The sequence below is a fragment of the Parathielavia appendiculata genome, assembly GCF_033297405.1.
Source record: "Parathielavia appendiculata strain CBS 731.68 unplaced genomic scaffold N657scaffold_5, whole genome shotgun sequence".
Classification (NCBI taxonomy): domain Eukaryota; kingdom Fungi; phylum Ascomycota; class Sordariomycetes; order Sordariales; family Chaetomiaceae; genus Parathielavia; species Parathielavia appendiculata.
In genome coordinates this window covers 162,815-180,060 of record NW_026944224.1, presented here as the reverse complement: position 1 = coordinate 180,060, position 17,246 = coordinate 162,815, and the positions used below count along the sequence as shown (strand labels likewise).

Genomic DNA, 17,246 nt, shown 5'->3' with positions numbered 1-17,246 from the left:
GAGCCCACAGGCCACCTCACCTCGATTGAGATGCCACGGTTCCCTATGATTTGATTGAAGGTGGATTCAACGACGAACAAGCAGCCAGCCGGACGCCCAATTCCTCGAACCAACACCCACCCAGCCATACACCCGGCTGCTGCTCGGCTTTCGACGAGCACTTTCCGTGATCCGAGTATACAGACCCGTCGTTGCCGACTATTCTTTGAGCAACTCTGCGCGATCTCCAGTTGATGCCGGGAGCCTGTTAGGCCTCGGGTCCCCTTAAGCCAAGATGCAGGCCTCCTCGGGAATGCTCACAAAGGTTCGTTGTGCTTGCGGTTGCTGATCTCTAAATCTGTGTGCACGAACTGTTACTGACATCGGCTCTGCTGCAGTTCGAGTCCAAGTCGTCGCGCGCCAAGGGCATCGCGTTCCATCCCAAACGGTTCGCAGCTACACGAGGCCCCCCGGCCAACTGCACCCTCGAGACTGACGCTCTTACTCCAGACCATGGATTCTCGTGTCCCTCCACTCTTCCACCATCCAGCTTTGGGATTACCGAATGGGCACCCTGATTGACCGATTCGAAGAGCACGATGGCCCGGTCCGCGGTGTCGATTTCCACAAGACACAGGTGAGGGAAAGGAGCGCAGGGAGGTGGACCTCGGCTTGCTGACCTGGTGGCAGCCCTTATTTGTTTCCGGCGGTGACGATTACAAGATCAAAGTTTGGTCATATCAGACACGCCGTTGTTTGTTCACCCTGAACGGGCACTTGGACTATGTGCGCACTGTCTTCTTCCACCACGAGCTTCCCTGGATCGTTAGCGCCAGCGACGACCAGACCATCCGGATATGGAACTGGCAAAACCGCTCCCTGCTTTGCACCATGACGGGTCATAACCACTACGCTATGTGCGCCCAATTCCATCCCAAGGAGGATCTCGTCGTTTCGGCCTCGCTCGATCAGACTGTCCGTGTCTGGGATAGTATGCCATGGCTTCAACCTTGTTTCTTGGCCGATGTGGTGTGCTAACAAAATCTTGCAGTCTCCGGCTTGCGCAAGAAGCACTCCGCCCCAACCTCCATGTCCTTTGAAGACCAAGTCTCCCGCGCCAACGCGAATCAGACCGACATGTTCGGCAACACGGATGCCGTCGTCAAGTTTGTCCTCGAGGGTCACGATAGGGGCGTGAACTGGGTCGCCTTCCACCCCACCATGTCCCTGATAGTCTCGGCGGGCGATGATCGCCTCATCAAGCTGTGGCGCATGAGCGAGACTAAGGCTGTACGTGATCCCATTGGTCCAGGTTTCTACATTACGCGTCTGAGACTAAAATGACTGACATAACGCAGTGGGAGGTCGATACCTGCAGGGGCCACTTTCAGAACGCCAGCGGCTGCCTGTTCCACCCACACCAAGACCTCATCCTCTCTGCCGGTGAGGATAAGACCATCAGGGTCTGGGACTTGAACAAGCGGACTGCAGTGCACACTTTCAAGCGCGAGAACGACCGTTTTTGGGTTATTGCTGCACACCCTGAAATCAACCTTTTTGCGGCTGGTCATGACAAGTATGTGAATTCGGAAGTTCGACACTGAGAAGGCGCTGACTTGGAAATAGTGGTGTGATGGTTTTCAAGCTTGAGCGCGAGAGGCCAGCATCGGCAGTGCATCAAAACACACTGTTTTACATCACCAAGGACAAGTGTGTCAAGTCCTACGACTTCCAAAAAAATGTCGAGTCGCCCACACTGTTGTCTCTTAAGAAGCTTGGAAGCCCCTGGGTGCCGCCGCGTACCCTGTCGTACAATCCCGCCGAGCGCTCCGTCTTGGTCACATCCTCGGCGGATGGCGGCACATATGAGCTGGTTAACCTCCCCCGTGATGGCTCCGGTGCGATCGAGTCAGCCGAATCCAAGCGCGGCCAGGGCCACTCTGCCATTTTTGTGGCCCGCAACCGTTTTGCCGTCCTGAACACGTCCACGCAGACTGTGGACATCAAGGACTTGACCAACAATACGACGAGATCATTCAAGCCCCCTGTTGGAACGAGCGATATTTACTTTGGTGGAACAGGCAATCTCCTCATCATCACTCCAGCGGCCGTACACCTCTACGACATCCAGCAGAAAAAGACGACTGCTGAGCTCGCAGTCAATGGTGTCAAGTACGTCGTGTGGTCCAACGATGGACTCTACGCTGCCCTGCTTAGCAAGCACAATGTCACCATTGTGACCAAGACTTTGGAGCAGGTCAGCACCCTGCACGAGACGATTAGGATCAAGAGCGCCACCTGGGACGATGCTGGTGTGCTCCTGTACTCCACCCTTAACCACGTCAAGTACACCCTCCTCAACGGCGACAATGGCATTGTCCGGACGCTCGACCAGACCGTGTACCTCGTTCGCGTCAAAGGTCGCAATGTCTATTGCCTTGACCGCGCCGCGAAGCCTAGGATTTTGCAGATCGACCCAACCGAGTACCGCTTCAAGCTCGCCCTCGTCAAGAGGAACTACGAGGAGATGCTTCACATCATCCAGAACTCCAGCTTAGTCGGCCAGTCGATCATCTCGTACCTGCAAAAGAAGGGTTATCCCGAGATCGCGCTCCAATTCGTCCAAGACCCTGCCACACGATTTGAGCTTGCCATCGAATGCGGAAACCTGGAGGTCGCAGTCGAGGTGGCGAAACAGCTCGATCGCCCCAAGCTCTGGACGAGGTTAAGCACCGAGGCGCTTGCTCATGGCAACCATTCCGTGGTCGAGATGTGCTACCAAAAGCTCAAGCACTTTGATAAGCTCTCGTTCCTGTACCTCACCACCGGCGACAACACGAAGCTGGCCCGGATGGCCAAGATCGCCGAGCACCGTGGAGACTTCACCTCGAGGTTCCAGAACGCTCTGTATCTCGGCGAGGTTGAGGACCGCATCCAAATGTTCAAGGAAATTGATTTGTGTAAGTGATTTGGTTCGAATTTGCTGAGATATGGCTAACATTTTTCAGATCCCCTGGCGTACATGACCGCAAAGGCGCACGGCCTGGATGAGGAGTGCCAGTCCATCCTCGAAGCGACCGGCCTCACAGAAGACCAGCTCAACCTTCCGACTTTTGGCGAGCCGCTCACACCTCCCAAGCCTGTTGTACCCACCTATCAAGCCAACTGGCCTACCAAGGCCACTTCGCAATCCTTCTTCGAGAAGGCGCTCTTGGGCCAGATGGAGGGTTTGTCACTAGAGGAAGAGCCCGCTGCGGCCAACGGGTTGGGCGAAGCTGAAGAGGAAGGTGCTGCCAAGCGGGAAACCCTCGGTGAGGCCGAGGAGGATGAGGATGTCGCTGGCTGGGATATGGGCGAGGACGTTGTTGCCGAGGTGGAGGAAGGCTTCGTCAACGTGGAGAGCGCTGATGCTGGCGGTGCCGGCAGCAGTGAAGCAGATCTATGGGCCCGTAACTCCCCGTTGGCGGTCGATCATGTTGCCGGCGGCTCGTTCGAGACTGCCATGCAATTGCTCAACCGTCAAGTCGGCGCTGTCAACTTTGCGGCTCTAAAGCCCCGGTTTCTGGAGGTTTACCAGGCATCCAAGACGTACCTCCCGGCGTCCGCTCACCTGCCACCTCTCATCAACTACGTCCGTCGGACCGTTGAGGAGTCAGACCCGAGGAAGGTTCTGCCTATCATCCCGAGGGACCTGGAATACTTGGCATCCAACGACCTGCAGCGCGGTTATGCTGCTATGAAAGCAAACAAGCTGGAGGACGGTGTGAAGATCTTCAAGGGAATCTTGCACGCGGTACTCATCAACGCCGTGGGCAACGAAAGCGAGGTTGCCGAAGCCAGGAAGCTGATCGCCTCAGCTAGTGAATACACTGTTGCCATGTCCATAGAGCTGGCCAGGAGATCGCTCGGCACGGATGATGTGGTCAGCAAAAACCCGCAGCTCCTTAAGCGGAGTTTAGAGCTGGCGGCCTACTTCACCATTCCCAAGATTGAGGTGCCTCACCGCCAGCTGGCGCTGCTCAGTGCTATGAGGATGGCTATGCTGGCCAAGAACTACAACACGGCGTTGAGCTTCGCAAACAGGATACTGGCGAACGGAGGCGCTGCCAGCATTTTGGATAAGGTTAGCTCCAATCATCTCGCATCTTTCCTCCCGCATCGCTGACAGAATCACAGGCCCGTAAGACAAAGGCTCAGTGCGAACGCAACCCCAATGACGCGGTCGAGATTGAGTTTGACCAGTTCGCCGAGTTCGAGATCTGCGCGGCCAGCCACACGCCCATCTACAGCGGCACCGCGTTCGAAGAGTGTGCGTTTGATGGATCCAAATATCACACCAAGTACAAGGGCACAGTGTGCGCCGTGTGCGAGGTTTGCGAGGTGGGCAAGCACGGCAGTGGCTTGAAGCTGTTTGCTTGAGGTGAGAATGGATGGACAAAGTAATGCCATGACGAAGAGGCGCCTGATGAATCGCGGCCGACGATCCTCCTCGGGAGCTTCAAGGAGAGGAAAAGTCTGGAGGTTTAAATAATTGATTATGGCGAGGCGCGCATGCCTTTTCTCTGGTTTGGTGAAGTATGAGTTTAGTGTTTTTATTGCAAAGAAGTAGCACTTGACCAAAACATCTGAACTTGATCCTACAACGTCCATGTTATGATCGGGTATGGCTTCCTCGCCCTGATGGCGGTCTATGAGCGGCCATTCGGCATATCAATACAAAATCCATACCCCACATCCTCCTGTTCCTCCTCTAAACGATGGTCTCGAGCTGCCGGGCGTAGCCCAGGGTATTCTCAATCACCATTTGGCTGAATTCTTTCTCCTGCTCCTCCTCGCCCGTGTCTTGCGTGGAAGGGAAGTAGATCTGGCCGTCTCTGATGGTCCAGCCGCGGCTGCGTGCAAACTCGACGACGGCGCCCTCCGACTCGAGGAAGAGCAGCGACTTGGTCGACGAGAGGGGAAGAGACGGGTAAGCGCGCTCGCTGGAAGAGGCGATTTCGGAGCGAATCTGCGAGGTGAGGATCTGGAGCCATCGATTAACATCTGCATATTGCGTGAAAGAGGAATGAATGATTAGGTAATTAGTGGGAGGGAGCAAGAACAAACCTCGGAAAACACCCCAAACTCCTCGCACGGAACCTCCCCCTTCTTCATCGCTTTCCACACCCGATCATAGCTCCCCTCCATCAGCCACCGCTCAAGCCGGATCGGATACCCCAGGTACCGGTCCCCCTCGACATCCACGCTCGGTCTCCTCCCGCCAAGCGTCGCCGCCGCCGCAGCACCAGCACCACCAGCACCGGCCGTGGTACCAGCAGCAGTAGTCGCCAGCGCCTCCAGCTCGCTGTGAAACTCCCCGTACAAGCCCTGCGTCAGCAGCAAGAGGAGGTACAGGCCCGTGATCTTGTTGCGCTCCCCGACCTCTTCATTGCTTGTGTTTGAGGTTTGCTGCAGCTGCTCGTAGAAGGGACGCAGCTGCGCGACGTAGCGCGTGAAGGCGTCTGGGTTCTTGGCGCGGATCGAGGCCAGCGCGCCTTGCTCGTAGGTCTCGCGGGCGAGGGCTAGGAGGTGCGGCGGGGTGGAGGCCGAAGGCGTGAGGGCGTTGAGTTGGAGCAGGAGGAGCTTGGCGCGCGAGAGGAGGGCGCTGGTGGAGGCGTAGTCGGCGGAGGGGTTGCTTTTAAGGTGGCGGAGGAGGTCGGTTAATTCACGTTCGGCCATCTTTTTATTCTTTTCGAACGGGGATTAGGAATGTGGGAGGAGGACTGTGACGGCGGTTTGGTCGTCGTGGGAGGGAAGTGGTAGCTTTGATGCGGATGATTTTGTGCGATGAGAGATGCGTGGTAAAAGATTGATCTCGGGAAGTTCAAGCGAGACGCTGAGTCTTGCGTTGGTCGCGTGCTGAATTGCCGATTGTTACGCTGGTCGATCGATGTTTGAAGCGTCGTTGGAGGGTTCGCAGGTAAGGCTGCTGGACTTTGGAGCTGGCAGCAGGCTGAAAGGCTGACGTTGTCTTGGCGGCCGCTACAATGCCAAGAACCGCCAGTTGGGCGCCACTTGGCAGCGCAGAGCTTGAACTTCCATTCTCATCATCACGACTGTCACTTTCTGACTTGAAGCTCCCAACTGTTTGTCCAACCCTGTCTTGCGATGACTTTCCAGACTGGCCTACCTTATGCTTTCGCGGCTGATACCCAACACTTTCTTACCAAACCCATAAAAATGCCTGGCGACAGCTTCTATTTTGGCAACGGCAGGCGCAGCCCGACCGCTGGCTCCAGCCGCTTGGTGTTCTTGGCTCAGAACCACGGCATTGCTCATATCTGCGTTACCACACTCAGCATGGTGTCAATAGCCAATGTTGACAGCCACCGCCCAGCTGGCTCAAACCAATTGAGACTCCTCTACCAATTTCGCACTGATCCCCTATATGAAGGCAAGCCTGGCCTGTTCTGGACCGAGCGCCATCAGCAGTCGAATGTGACTAACCCTTTGGGTCTTGGTGGTCGCGCTGCGCCCTCCGTGGCCCCGAGATGCAAGTTCTTGTAAATCCTGATGTGGTGGTGGCCATTCCGCTTCGAGCTTAAGGCAAGGCGTTCTTTGAGAATCGGCTCGCTCGACAGGCCCGATCGGGCATCAGTGTCGGCATGGGCACGGCTGTGGCGCATGTCGCTACCATTGCAAGCCACCACCAGCATGTGTTTGCTTTGCTTGGGGACCATCCGTATCCGTAGCCGGAAGAGCTTCAACGATACGGTATATCTCGGCAGGTGCTCTCCAGACTGTTGGGTCTAGCCGTGACGACATTTCTTTCTTTCCGTCCCATCTTAATAGACTGGCGACGCTTTCGCGAGATTTGACCCTGGGGTTATGTTTGTTCTGTTGCTTTCTACAGTACGAGACAGACTGCTACCACCATCAACTACCATTTCATTGTTTGGCATCTCGACTCAGATGAAAGCTGCGGCTGGAGCATGAGCTACCCGCTATGAAGGTCGCTTCCGCAACGATGCTGCAACAGCATCTGGGCCCCGCCAAGACCAAAACCGTTGCGATGACTTCAAGTTCGTGGGACAAGGTCGCATGCCGAAGGCAAGCTCTCGCCCAGATCCAACCATATGTCCCCAAATCCATGCCGTCCATTGCTGCTCCCGGCTTGTCCGGGAGCAGCGAGCAATCAGGTACGTGAGGAAATGACTCCTGATGATGCACCCCAAACTCGGCATTCGGTCGTGTTGGTGGGGCACATTTCTATTTTTGGACAAGACCAGCAAGGGACGCCAGCAGGTGGGTCGCGCCAAGGAGGAGCAGCAGGCAGTGCAAGTCGCAAAACACCAAATTTCGTGGCCAGCCGATCACAAGAGAACTCCTGAATCGCACATACGAGGAGAAACACGGACTGTCGAGACCGCGAGGAAGATCCTGGGCAAGACGAAAAAAACGGTGAGAAGCGAGAAGGCCGCGAGGAAGACGAGAAGTCTTCGTTCTGGCGCGGTGCTTATTTCTGGGGTATGCACAATCCAGCACCCCGGTCTTCATCCCATCCAGCATCATCCTCTATCGCAATCCCCAGAGGAAGGAATGCGGCTCGCATTTTAACGCCTCACTGCTCTGGCTCGTCCGGTGAAATCACGTCCTTGATCTCCCCCTTTTCTCGGACATCCAACGGCGAATTCCACGGCCGGGGGTCAGAAGCGGATCGACCAACTGCAGACCATCATCCCCCTTGGCGCGCCCCTCCTTGTTGCAGCGCTGCGGCCCCATCTGGCCTGGCTGATACCCCGCCATCGCTGGACCCCCAGCACTGGAGTAGCTGGTCAATGCGAAAGAGCGAAAACGATTCATTGATATTCTTGTTCTTGCCGGGTGTGGGCGCATCGGGCAATTTTTTTGCTGACATTTTCGCTCGTTAATCTACTCAGGCCTGGGTGTGCTCAGCGACGATTCTCCCGACATGCCGCAGTTTGGCGCGACATTCGTTCCGGGGGGTTACGATGACTACTACATGCCCGAGGTCATCGCCCCGTCGCCTCAGAGGTACGTCAATGACCACCCCCCAACACGAGTCTCTGCGCCTCTCCGGGTTCAACATCTCTGCCCAAACCATAAGCGCGCTTCTTCCGAAGACGGAGCGTTTGGAAGAAGCTCGGCCCAGATCAGGGCGAGGCTGAAGGATGCGGGCTGTGGGCTGACGCAGGGTCGAGTTGAAGGGTAATGCCCGAGGTGCCCCAGAATATGCAAGACGATATACAACGCATGGAACTCGAAGCTCGCGAGTCTGACTCCAACCGATCCAGCAAGGCGACAGCCCAGAGTGAAGAGGCCAAGTCGTAAGTGCTGTGTCCAAGAGGAAGTCACCGGAAATCCAACGACGTGATTGGACCCGGTGCCGGTGTGGATCAGGCTGGCTGACGTGCGGCATTCTCTCCAGCTTCAAACCCTTCCAGACCAGCGCAGCTGACTCCACAGCCATGGACGTCCCTTTGTTCTCCCCGTTTCCCAAGGTCAAGGGCGAGAACATACCGCCCAGCGACGAAGAGAAGGAGCAGATTCTCTGGCAGGCGCGGAACCTGGTGCTCCACTCCAACAATGTGTCGATGCAGGTGACGTGGGCGCGCGACGCGCTCATCTGGGTCGAGATCGCCCTGGACGCGCGGGCCAGGGAATTTAAGCGGGAGGGCAAGGACAAGGAGCGGCCGGCGACCCCAAAGACCGAGCACGAGCTGCGCACCGACGCCGTCAACATTCTCGACTACCTCGCCCAGCAAGACCACCCCGAGGCGACCTTTATGAAAGGGAAATGGCTCGAGTTTGGCAAGTTTGGGTTCCGCGAGAACAAGCGGGAGGCATATTCGCTGTACAAGAAGGCGGCGGAGATGGGCTATGGACGGGCCGAGTACAGGATGGGCATGCTGTACGAGAACTCGAACGACATCCCCAACGCCATCAAGCACTACTCGCTGGGTGTCCAACTGGGCGACTCGGCGTCCAACTATCGATTGGGCATGATGTACCTCATGGGCCAGCACGGCCACCAAAAGGATTTCCTGCAGGGGCTTGAGATGATCCAGCACGCGGCCGACACGGCGGACGAGGACGCTCCTCAAGGAGCCTACGTCTATGGCATGCTCATCGCCCGGGAGCTGCCCGACATCGCCATTCCCGAGCACGTCCTCCCGTGCGAACTCGCAGTTGCTCGTCAGTACATCGAGAAGGCCGCCTATCTCAGTTTCGCCAAGGCGCAGTTGAAGATGGGGCAGGCCTATGAGCTCAGCCAGCTCGGGTGCGACTTTAACCCAGCATACTCGCTCCATTACTACGGCCTCGCTGCTCGCCAAGGCCAACCCGAGGCGTCGTTGGGCGTGAGTAGGTGGTTTCTGTTTGGTTACGAGGATTTCTTCCCCAAGAACGAGCAGTTGGCCTTCAAGTACGCCATGGACGCCGCCCAAGCAGGCCTCGCGACCGGCGAGTTCGCCATGGGATACTATCACGAGATTGGCATTCACGTCCAGAAGGACATCCGAGAGGCGCGGAAGTGGTATGAGTTGGCGGCCGACCACGGGAACAAGGACGCAAAGGACAGGCTCGAGTCGCTCAGTCAGTCTAGGACACTGACAAAGGCCGACCACGAAACGACGACCCTCACTCGCATCAAGTCGCAGCATGGATCACAGCGTGGAAAGAGACCGGACAGGTTCACAAGGCCAAACGATGTTTTGCCAACACTGAGTGAGGGCGATCAGACTACACCTGCCGGTACGTTCGCACACTTCTCCGGAATAGCACAGGAGCTGACAAGATCTCAGGCGGGATTGACTTCCCCGATCCATCACCAAGGCCACCCGCTTTCACTGTGAATATTGACAGCAGCCTCGCTATGCGGCCCAAGTCGGCAGCGCCATACCCTCACGACGACCAGCCCATGCCACTCAACGTCCGACCAAAGTCTACCGCACCGTATCCCGAACATGATATGCGTGGTCCCCATCTCAACCCAGGCGGTCGTCTCCCTATCGGCCCAGGCCCGCATGCAGACCGCCCTGGAAGTGCGTTTGGCATCCGTCCATTGTCATCCAACAGCGGACCGCCGCCTGGCGCTGGCCGCGGCCGTCCTGTGTCGAGCCAACCCTCAGTCGGCGGTTGGGAGCCACAGGTGCCCGCCGGCTACAGGAAACCGAGCCCCGGCCCAGCCCCAGCTGCCCAGTGGCAGCCGCCGCCTCCGCAGCACGAACCCCGCTACGGAGCCGCGAGCGTCGGGCCGGGAGCGGTCCCCGCGGGGGCGATGCCGGCCGGCGAGCCGGGACGAGCACGCCTCCAAAAGCCTAACCCCAACGCACCACCCCAATCCCAATACCCGATGGGCGGCGCCGGCGGAGGCTATCCCCAGCAAGGGCCACCACCACCAGGCGTCGGTCAACCAGGACGCGACTATGGGGCGCCCCGTCCGGGTCCCAGCAGCCGCCCCGTCAGCGACAGCTACGGCCCAGGCGGCCCCGGCGGCGGCCCCGGCGGCGGCCCTGGCTACGACCGCTACGGCGCTGTTCCGCCCGCCGCAGGTGCAGGGGGACGCGTGCCCGTGCATCCGGCAGCGAGTACCCCCAACCTGCGTCCTCCAGTCGTCGGTGGCGGTGGTGTTGGTCCAGGGCCAGTCGGCAGGCCGGTGTCGTCGCACATGATGGAGCATCCGGGTCCTGGTCATGCAGGAGGGAGGATTAGCGCGCCGCCCGGAGCCGCACACCCGCACGTCAGGCCTGGTCCCGGTCCGGGCGGGCACGCGGCGTCGAGTCTCGGGCCGGCTGTTATTGGTGGGCAACAGCGTCCTCCTCCTCATCATGCTGCTACTGCGCCGGGGGGGAGACCGGCAGGTGACCTGAAACATCCGGATGGGAAGACGATGGGGCAGGGGCCGGCTACCTTTGAGGAGATGGGGATTCCGCAGGGGAAGAGCGAGGGGGATTGCGTAAGTCACTTCTTTCCTTGCTCGTGGGTTTTGCTTGAGGGAAAGGTGTGCTAATGTGGTGAATGATGCAGGTCGTGATGTGATTACTTCGAGGATTCGATTTAAACACGGCTTGGGACGGACGAACGAGTTGGGGAACTGGCGAACGCATGAACCTATGTGGTGGAAGGCCGATGGGTTTGAGCCCCGTTTGGAGATGGCAGCGGTGAAGTGCGCTGAATTTGGCCATCGGTTTGGGTTGGATTATCTACCAAGGTAGTAGTGGGCTGATGATTTGACTCTGGATCGGGGTCTGTAATATCTGGGTCTTGCTTTATGCCAACCTGGTATCTACCTGAAGATTAGCGGCCATATATCAATCCATACTTTGTTCGGTACGGCGGTCACAAAGGCTACAGATAGAATAATGATGTCGAGAATATAAATGAGATTCTGGCTCAGCGGGTGCTAAAGAGGTAGCCAGTCGTGGGATATTCTCAGCTCGCTGACTTACTAGTGCAATTACTTCAGCCAAGAACTTGGATGGGGGACAACGGATTGAACTCTTGCCCCGGCGTCCCGACGAACAGGTCTGAGGAGCCTTGTTGTCATCACAGGCCATCATTAATCACGGAAACTTTATCCCTTTGTTGGCTCCACACACGAGCGGGCGGGAGAATTGAAGCCCCGGGAGGCAAGGATATCACGACCACTTATGGTGTCTCGGAGACATTTCGTGGTGTCAACATGACCGATAACGACATTGAACAAACCGGCCAACCCACCTCCCTCTTGATGTTCGCCGGCGGCAAGTGTCACGTACATTTTTCTTCATTAGCACCGAGCAAGCCGGCGTCGTTCTGTTGAGCCTCCAGGTGTCCCATCCTTGGCTTGCAGTCTCTTTTTTCCTCGGCGGCCATGGTCGGATCCAGAGTCTTGGCCTTTGGTGCCACGAGGCCGGCGGGCATCTGCCTGCTCCGTGATTGTCTCTACCGCAACCACGAGACGGTAGCCTTTGCGCGGAACCCGTCCAAGATCCCCGCCGACTTTGCTTCCAACCCGCTGCTACGGTAGGGTCGTCCGCCGCAGTCTAACATTGCGGGACGTAAAACTAAACAAGCAACCCGCCCGAGCCAGTGATGAAGGGCGAACTAACCGACACCGAAGCCCTCTCCCCGGCCGTACCCAAGCCCGCGTTGTCGTCTCGCTCCTGGGGCCCAACCAAATCCGCGGCATCCAGCCCGAGATGTACTCCGACTTTTACAAGGCTCTCTTTTCGCAAATGCGCGCCCACGGCGTGCGGCGCATCTTTGCCATGGCGACGCTCTCGTTTGAAGTGCCCGAGGACCGCTTCTCGCTCCAGCGGCTCTTGGTCGTCGGCCTCGTGAGGGCTGTCGTGCCTGGGGGTTATCAAACCGTCCACCGGATCTGTGCCGCGTTTTTTCAGGAGGAGGAGGAGGGGATTGACTGGGCGCTGTTTCGGATTGCGGGCATACCGGAGGGTTTGGACGAGAAGAGCAGGAGGGAGGACAGGTAGAATGGGGAGGTGTATGAGGGATGGATTGGCGGGGAGGGGTGGACGACGACTTGGAGAAGAGGGGCGCTTGCGAGGGGGTTGGTGAATGCTGTTGAGGATGGAAAGGAGCAGTGGATCGGTAGGATTCCCGCTGTTTGTCGAAAGGCGGGGAGCGGGAGGAGGACTTATTCTTGTGTGGTTTGGGGTGTGGCCGAGCCCAGGAGATGCACGGAAACAGGTGACCGTCAAACCACCGGACGAGTGCGTCGACATGGGGAGCAAGCAAGACATGGATACATTCTTCATCTCGAATACTCATGACCGGATTCTATGTGACTGCGTGCAAAACAGCACAGCGGTAGCAGTGTCAGATTGCTTATGCAGATGAACAATATCACCTAAGAATTCTTTGTTCAGGCCACTCGTCTTTGTACCAACTTTGTCGATGACTAGAGGAAAAAGAGGGCCCATGGCTAATCGAACTCACTCTTTGTCTGGACTTACAGAGCCCGACACAAGCTGATTGTCTGGCGAGCACATTGTCTATTTGGGTTTCTTAAAAGAGCAGCCTGTGCCATCACCTGCGCATCCACGTCTAATCGTCGACCCCAATTCATCCGGCCTCCATCACCAGTGAAGAAGAAAGCATGCAAAAAGGAGGCACCGAAAGGTGTAAAAGCCTGCTCAAGATAAGTGTACGTGTCTACAAGGTTCCGATTTGAAACGGCACTGCAGTTATCGATTTCTCAAAGTCAGACAAACAACGGATACTTACAAGAGAACCAATGTCCGACCATTAGTTATGTACTACAACTTCCAAGGAGACGGCAGAGCATGGCGCTTCGGCCACATCAACGGCATCCACTTCTCTGGGAGCGCGCCGCGTGCGACTGTCATTACTCATCAATACTACCTCTGCGGCTGCCCTGACCAAATCGCCCGTACGGATACCGACCACATCGCACACATCCCATCCTTCCAGAAATGCCAGATGCACTACGAACCCCTCTGGAAGCAGCGAATGCACGAGCAATATGACTTGCACAAACCCGAACCCGCCCATCTGAGACGATATCAGCGTGCTGCCGTTCCCCTGCTATTCGCCACTTGATGGAGGCGCGCGTGTATCTGCCTCCATCTACCCTCCGGGAAAGGAGACAGCGGTTGATGGATCCCAAGTAGAATCCACTCAGCGCCTCGCATATGAACCGAAACAGGAGCATGATGCAGAGATTCAGGGATCAAGGCCGCACTTGGGAAGCCGCCAAGCAAATGTGGCAAGGGGACGACGAAACCACCGCCGCCCGGCCGCCGCTCAAAGTGAGGAGGAGCAGACCCGAGAGTGACAATATCGCCCAGTCAAGGCGGAAGCTGAAAGCACTTAAACTGCAAGGCCTGGTACGCGAGCAGCGCAGTCGCCGCACCGAGCCGCGAGATGGTGGCAGTAGCCTCGAGAAGATAACGGAGGTGCCCTCCTCCACCCAACCAGCGCCACTGTCTTTGTTTTTGCTCGCTTCATCGAACCACCAGGACCAAGACACGTCAGCCGAGTTCGCACCGAATGCATTTGATGGTGAGGAAGATGACAGAGACGAAGAGGACGAGGATGTTTCAGCAAGTCCCACCTACTCCGGCCCAACCTCACAACAATCATCACGATCCTCTCCCGGCTCCCCATCGTCACCGATCTCTCAAGGCACCAACATAGTGCTCCCTCCTGAGTCTGAAACAGGGCCTAACCCAGCACACCCGCTCGTCCAACACTGTCTAGACACGCTCTCCCTAACAGACCAAGCGGCTCAAGCCTCCCTCCGACCATCTCCCCGTCCCACAAAACAAAGCACACCAACCTCAGGATCACCGACTTCCACCCTTCCCCCATCCCAACCCAACAGCAGCACCGCCTCAACCAACACTAGCCGCGATCACTTCAAATCACTGTCCTGGCTCCTCGAGGAGCAAGACGTGGACCTGTACGCCCTATACGGCTACCAGTGGCGCTCATGCCCTCCACCGCCGCCGCTCGAGCGCCACCGCGGAGACGGCACCGCACGATATCCCGTCTTTGACGGGTACACGCATCGGGGGCACCATCACGGGGCATACAAGCTGGATGAGCAGGTCTTGTGCCAGGCGCGAGTGGCTAACTGGCGGGGTCTGGTGGTCGATCGGGCGTGGTGGTGGACGAGGATGGTGGGTGCTTGGTTTCCGGATGGGTTTGCGTCAGGGCGGTTGGGGAGGGGGTTGAGTATGTAGTAAGGAACTTAGGTAGAGTAGGGGGTAAGGGTCTTGTGTAGGTAAGTAAATGCTTAGGGGCGGGGTGGATGGGATGTGTAGAGGGAAGGGATAGGAGGTAGGCATCGTAGGGATTAATCTGCAGAGTCGCGGAGTCTGGAAGCAGGTAGGGATGGAGCTTTGGCTGCCTCGCTGACGCGAAATAGTTGCTGGATCATGACGGGCCCAGAGTGCGCTGGCAGAGTGCGCTGGTCTGAAAATGCGAGGTGCGAGGTAACAGGACATCTTGGGTCGTTGTGTGTCTGCAACAACTGCAAATTCCATGCTGGATGAACGAGCATGGGAAGGGACCAAACCAAAGACATCATCATACTTCACGGCAATTTCATCGAAGAATCTGAACAGCCCAGATTGCAGGGTAATCTAACCACCTCAGGCGCTCGTTGCTTTGGCTGTTTATCATAACCATTTTCATGATCTTCTCAAGTCAACGGGGCAGCCCGGTTTCCAAAGTGTGAAATGCAGCAGGTTCCATCCCCGGCTCCTTCCCAATCTGAACATTCACCTGACAGCTGTTTGTCAGGCTGCGGGTTGTGACTCGCCATGCCTGGGCGCTCCTTCCTTCTACGTTTTCAAACAAACAGGCTGGCAGGAACTTGCTGCCCTCCTGAACAAGAAGAAACGTCCAACCATTCCTGCAACCACATCCAACCTGATTTCTTTTTCTCCAGAGCGACTTACAGATTGCCATCCTCAGCGGCTGCCAGTGCACATTAATTATCTCGCCACTAATGGTGGATGAAATTGATCCCAACTACGACCAGTATTGCGCCATCTGCGGCGGACCCTTTAGGCGCCTGAGTTTGAGACGGACTTATCAACTGGGTACGATTCCGGCATCATTGAACCTCCCGAGACGCAATGGATCGAGCCCATGTATATTCTGGGCTTCAACGATTCCGACTCATATACCGGAAAGTATGTGTTCCCGGTTGGCATTTATCGACATTAAGGACTGACAAATAATTATCACAACTGATCCTTTCTCGCACAGGGCCAATGGTTCAACCATAACTACATCCAAGTTCTTCCCGGGGCTCCAGAAACCCGCGATTCCAACTTCCCGCAAAAAATTTCAATCCAGGCAAACCGTACATGCTCAGAATCCACCCGACGCAACCGTACTATATTACCGACGAGGACCGACACTTCCCGCTCCATCTCCCTTGCCTCGAGCTCGTCTCCTTCTACATCACCAGCGCCAGAGGATTCAGCCTCCACAACCTCGGCCTGGATAAGGACGCACTGTACCTTGCCAGTTTCCTCCTTCAATGACCATTTATAGAGCGGATGGACCAGTCATTCCGACTTGTTGCCATTGCAAGGACAAACCACTGCGCTGGCACTCTCTTTCGGGCTACGAATTCCTCGTGGCGCACCCAGGTCTTCCCGATTCCAACGCGTTGTCTGGCTCTAGCCCTATCACTTCATATCTGAGGACCTTCCTCTCACTGATTGAAGATTACCAGCCCCAAATGGCCACTGACCTCTCTTCCGGGGTCAAAGAGGACCCATTTTCCCGTCTCCCGATCGAGCTGCTTTTCAGGTTCAGCGGACTGCTCGATGACCGCAGCCTCTCCGTCTGGTGTGCAGCCTCGTGAACACTCCACTCACCTTGCGTACCAACAATCGATTCTGGTGACACCGGATCACGCAAGTCAGCATGTCTTGGCTGGAAGAATCGGCCCGCTATTGGACGAAGAGGACCGGGTGAATTGCCTGGATGTCAAGGAGTTGTTCCGCATGCTGAAGGGAGTTGTTCCGCATGCTGAAGGGAGATGTTCCGCATGCTGAAGGGAGAAGCTCCATAACAACTTCTTCTCTGTCTCGCAAAGGCTTTTATGTATTTTTATCAAATTGTCTATAATCTCAGCTTCCCCCAATTCGCTCAAACGCGACTTGCAGAGCTAAAGGGCCCAATAATGAATCTGGCAAACAGGAGGCGGATCTGGGAAGCTTGTGAGGTGACTGGATAGGAGTACAATCAGATGGTGTAGGATAAGGAGAGACTGGGCTCCTCGTTGGTCAGGGCCAACCTTATGCCAGAGCCATGCTATTGCGGTACACGCGCCGCAGAAAGGGAAATGGATGAGGAAGCGTGGTATTACGGATTCTGGGGTTCTGACTTGGAGGAAGATCTGTGAGAGCGGGATTGGGAGGAGCAGAGGTAAACTGGGCCTGAGAACGGGCTTGTCATTGCACCGCTATGAATATGGGCAAGAATGTGGGCGCAACCTGCTGTTGCCTTGCTTGTAATACGTACAAGATGAGACAATCCAGAGTCTGTTGAGTGAGTTCTGATCAAGAAAAAGAGTTTCGTTATCCCTCCCCCAACGTTTATGGTACCCGGTAACTGAGTCGACCCAAGTACGGTTACCTTCCTTCTCTGTCCCATACCTTACGCGGGACATCCATCAGGGCTTTGCTGATTCATCAGTGGTGCAACAAATTAACTGTGTGCAATGAGTGCTTGGAGCACTTACAATAAGAAACCTGCTCATCTGATCATCAACCATATAT

At 56.5% G+C, this 17,246-nt stretch overlaps 6 protein-coding genes across 6 annotated transcripts; 4 read left to right on the top strand and 2 right to left on the bottom strand.

Annotated features, from left to right (window-relative positions):
• The first annotated feature begins 17 nt into the window (after nt 1–17).
• Nucleotides 18–4,624, top strand: N657DRAFT_644317 (Coatomer, alpha subunit). The gene is made up of 9 exons (XM_062792737.1): nt 18–304; nt 378–427; nt 490–616; nt 670–970; nt 1,031–1,269; nt 1,338–1,555; nt 1,606–2,939; nt 2,988–4,102; nt 4,156–4,624. The coding sequence occupies exons 1-9, from the start codon at nt 275–277 to the stop codon at nt 4,396–4,398; spliced, it is 3,657 nt and encodes a 1,218-aa protein (XP_062647892.1). The 5' UTR covers nt 18–274; the 3' UTR covers nt 4,399–4,624.
• Nucleotides 4,434–5,911, bottom strand: N657DRAFT_377146 (uncharacterized protein). The gene is made up of 2 exons (XM_062787093.1): nt 5,086–5,911; nt 4,434–5,002 (listed from the first exon to the last, which is right to left on the bottom strand). Exons 1-2 carry the CDS (start codon nt 5,695–5,697, stop codon nt 4,730–4,732), a joined length of 885 nt encoding a protein of 294 aa, XP_062647891.1. The 5' UTR covers nt 5,698–5,911; the 3' UTR covers nt 4,434–4,729.
• A 1,842-nt stretch (nt 5,912–7,753) lies between these two features.
• N657DRAFT_377205 (uncharacterized protein) lies at nt 7,754–11,128 on the top strand. The gene is made up of 4 exons (XM_062787094.1): nt 7,754–8,013; nt 8,187–8,306; nt 8,408–9,732; nt 9,783–11,128. Exons 1-4 carry the CDS (start codon nt 7,931–7,933, stop codon nt 10,988–10,990), a joined length of 2,736 nt encoding a protein of 911 aa, XP_062647890.1. The 5' UTR covers nt 7,754–7,930; the 3' UTR covers nt 10,991–11,128.
• A 705-nt stretch (nt 11,129–11,833) lies between these two features.
• On the top strand, nt 11,834–12,849 carry N657DRAFT_714363 (uncharacterized protein; the record flags this gene model as incomplete). The annotated part of the gene is made up of 2 exons (XM_062797464.1): nt 11,834–11,985; nt 12,053–12,849. The coding sequence occupies 2 exons, from the start codon at nt 11,834–11,836 to the stop codon at nt 12,450–12,452; spliced, it is 552 nt and encodes a 183-aa protein (XP_062647889.1). The 3' UTR covers nt 12,453–12,849.
• Nucleotides 12,850–13,342: 493 nt separating this feature from the next.
• Nucleotides 13,343–14,744, top strand: N657DRAFT_377112 (uncharacterized protein). The gene has a single exon (XM_062787091.1). It carries the CDS (start codon nt 13,635–13,637, stop codon nt 14,685–14,687), a length of 1,053 nt encoding a protein of 350 aa, XP_062647888.1. The 5' UTR covers nt 13,343–13,634; the 3' UTR covers nt 14,688–14,744.
• On the bottom strand, nt 14,745–15,145 carry N657DRAFT_377113 (uncharacterized protein). Its single transcript, XM_062787092.1, has one exon. The coding sequence runs from the start codon at nt 15,035–15,037 to the stop codon at nt 14,801–14,803; it is 237 nt and encodes a 78-aa protein (XP_062647887.1). The 5' UTR covers nt 15,038–15,145; the 3' UTR covers nt 14,745–14,800.
• Between the last annotated feature and the right edge of the window lie 2,101 nt (nt 15,146–17,246).

What these genes read in the sequence shown, in the direction of transcription:
- N657DRAFT_644317 (XM_062792737.1), top strand. Translation starts at nt 275, where the DNA reads ATGCAGGCCTCCTCGGGAATGCTCACAAAG. An exon ending in TCGATTTCCACAAGACACAG is followed by an intron (nt 617 to 669) that starts GTGAGGGAAAGG and finishes ACCTGGTGGCAG; the next exon opens with CCCTTATTTGTTTCCGGCGG. An exon ending in GACTGTCCGTGTCTGGGATA is followed by an intron (nt 971 to 1,030) that starts GTATGCCATGGC and finishes AAAATCTTGCAG; the next exon opens with TCTCCGGCTTGCGCAAGAAG.
- N657DRAFT_377146 (XM_062787093.1), bottom strand. Translation starts at nt 5,697, where the DNA reads ATGGCCGAACGTGAATTAACCGACCTCCTCCGCCACCTTAAAAGCAAC. An exon ending in AGTTTGGGGTGTTTTCCGAG is followed by an intron (nt 5,003 to 5,085) that starts GTTTGTTCTTGC and finishes CGATGGCTCCAG; the next exon opens with ATCCTCACCTCGCAGATTCG.
- N657DRAFT_377205 (XM_062787094.1), top strand. Translation starts at nt 7,931, where the DNA reads ATGCCGCAGTTTGGCGCGACATTCGTTCCGGGGGGTTACGATGACTAC. An exon ending in ATCGCCCCGTCGCCTCAGAG is followed by an intron (nt 8,014 to 8,186) that starts GTACGTCAATGA and finishes GTCGAGTTGAAG; the next exon opens with GGTAATGCCCGAGGTGCCCC. An exon ending in CAGAGTGAAGAGGCCAAGTC is followed by an intron (nt 8,307 to 8,407) that starts GTAAGTGCTGTG and finishes CATTCTCTCCAG; the next exon opens with CTTCAAACCCTTCCAGACCA.
- N657DRAFT_377112 (XM_062787091.1), top strand. Translation starts at nt 13,635, where the DNA reads ATGAACCGAAACAGGAGCATGATGCAGAGATTCAGGGATCAAGGCCGC.
- N657DRAFT_377113 (XM_062787092.1), bottom strand. Translation starts at nt 15,037, where the DNA reads ATGATGATGTCTTTGGTTTGGTCCCTTCCCATGCTCGTTCATCCAGCA.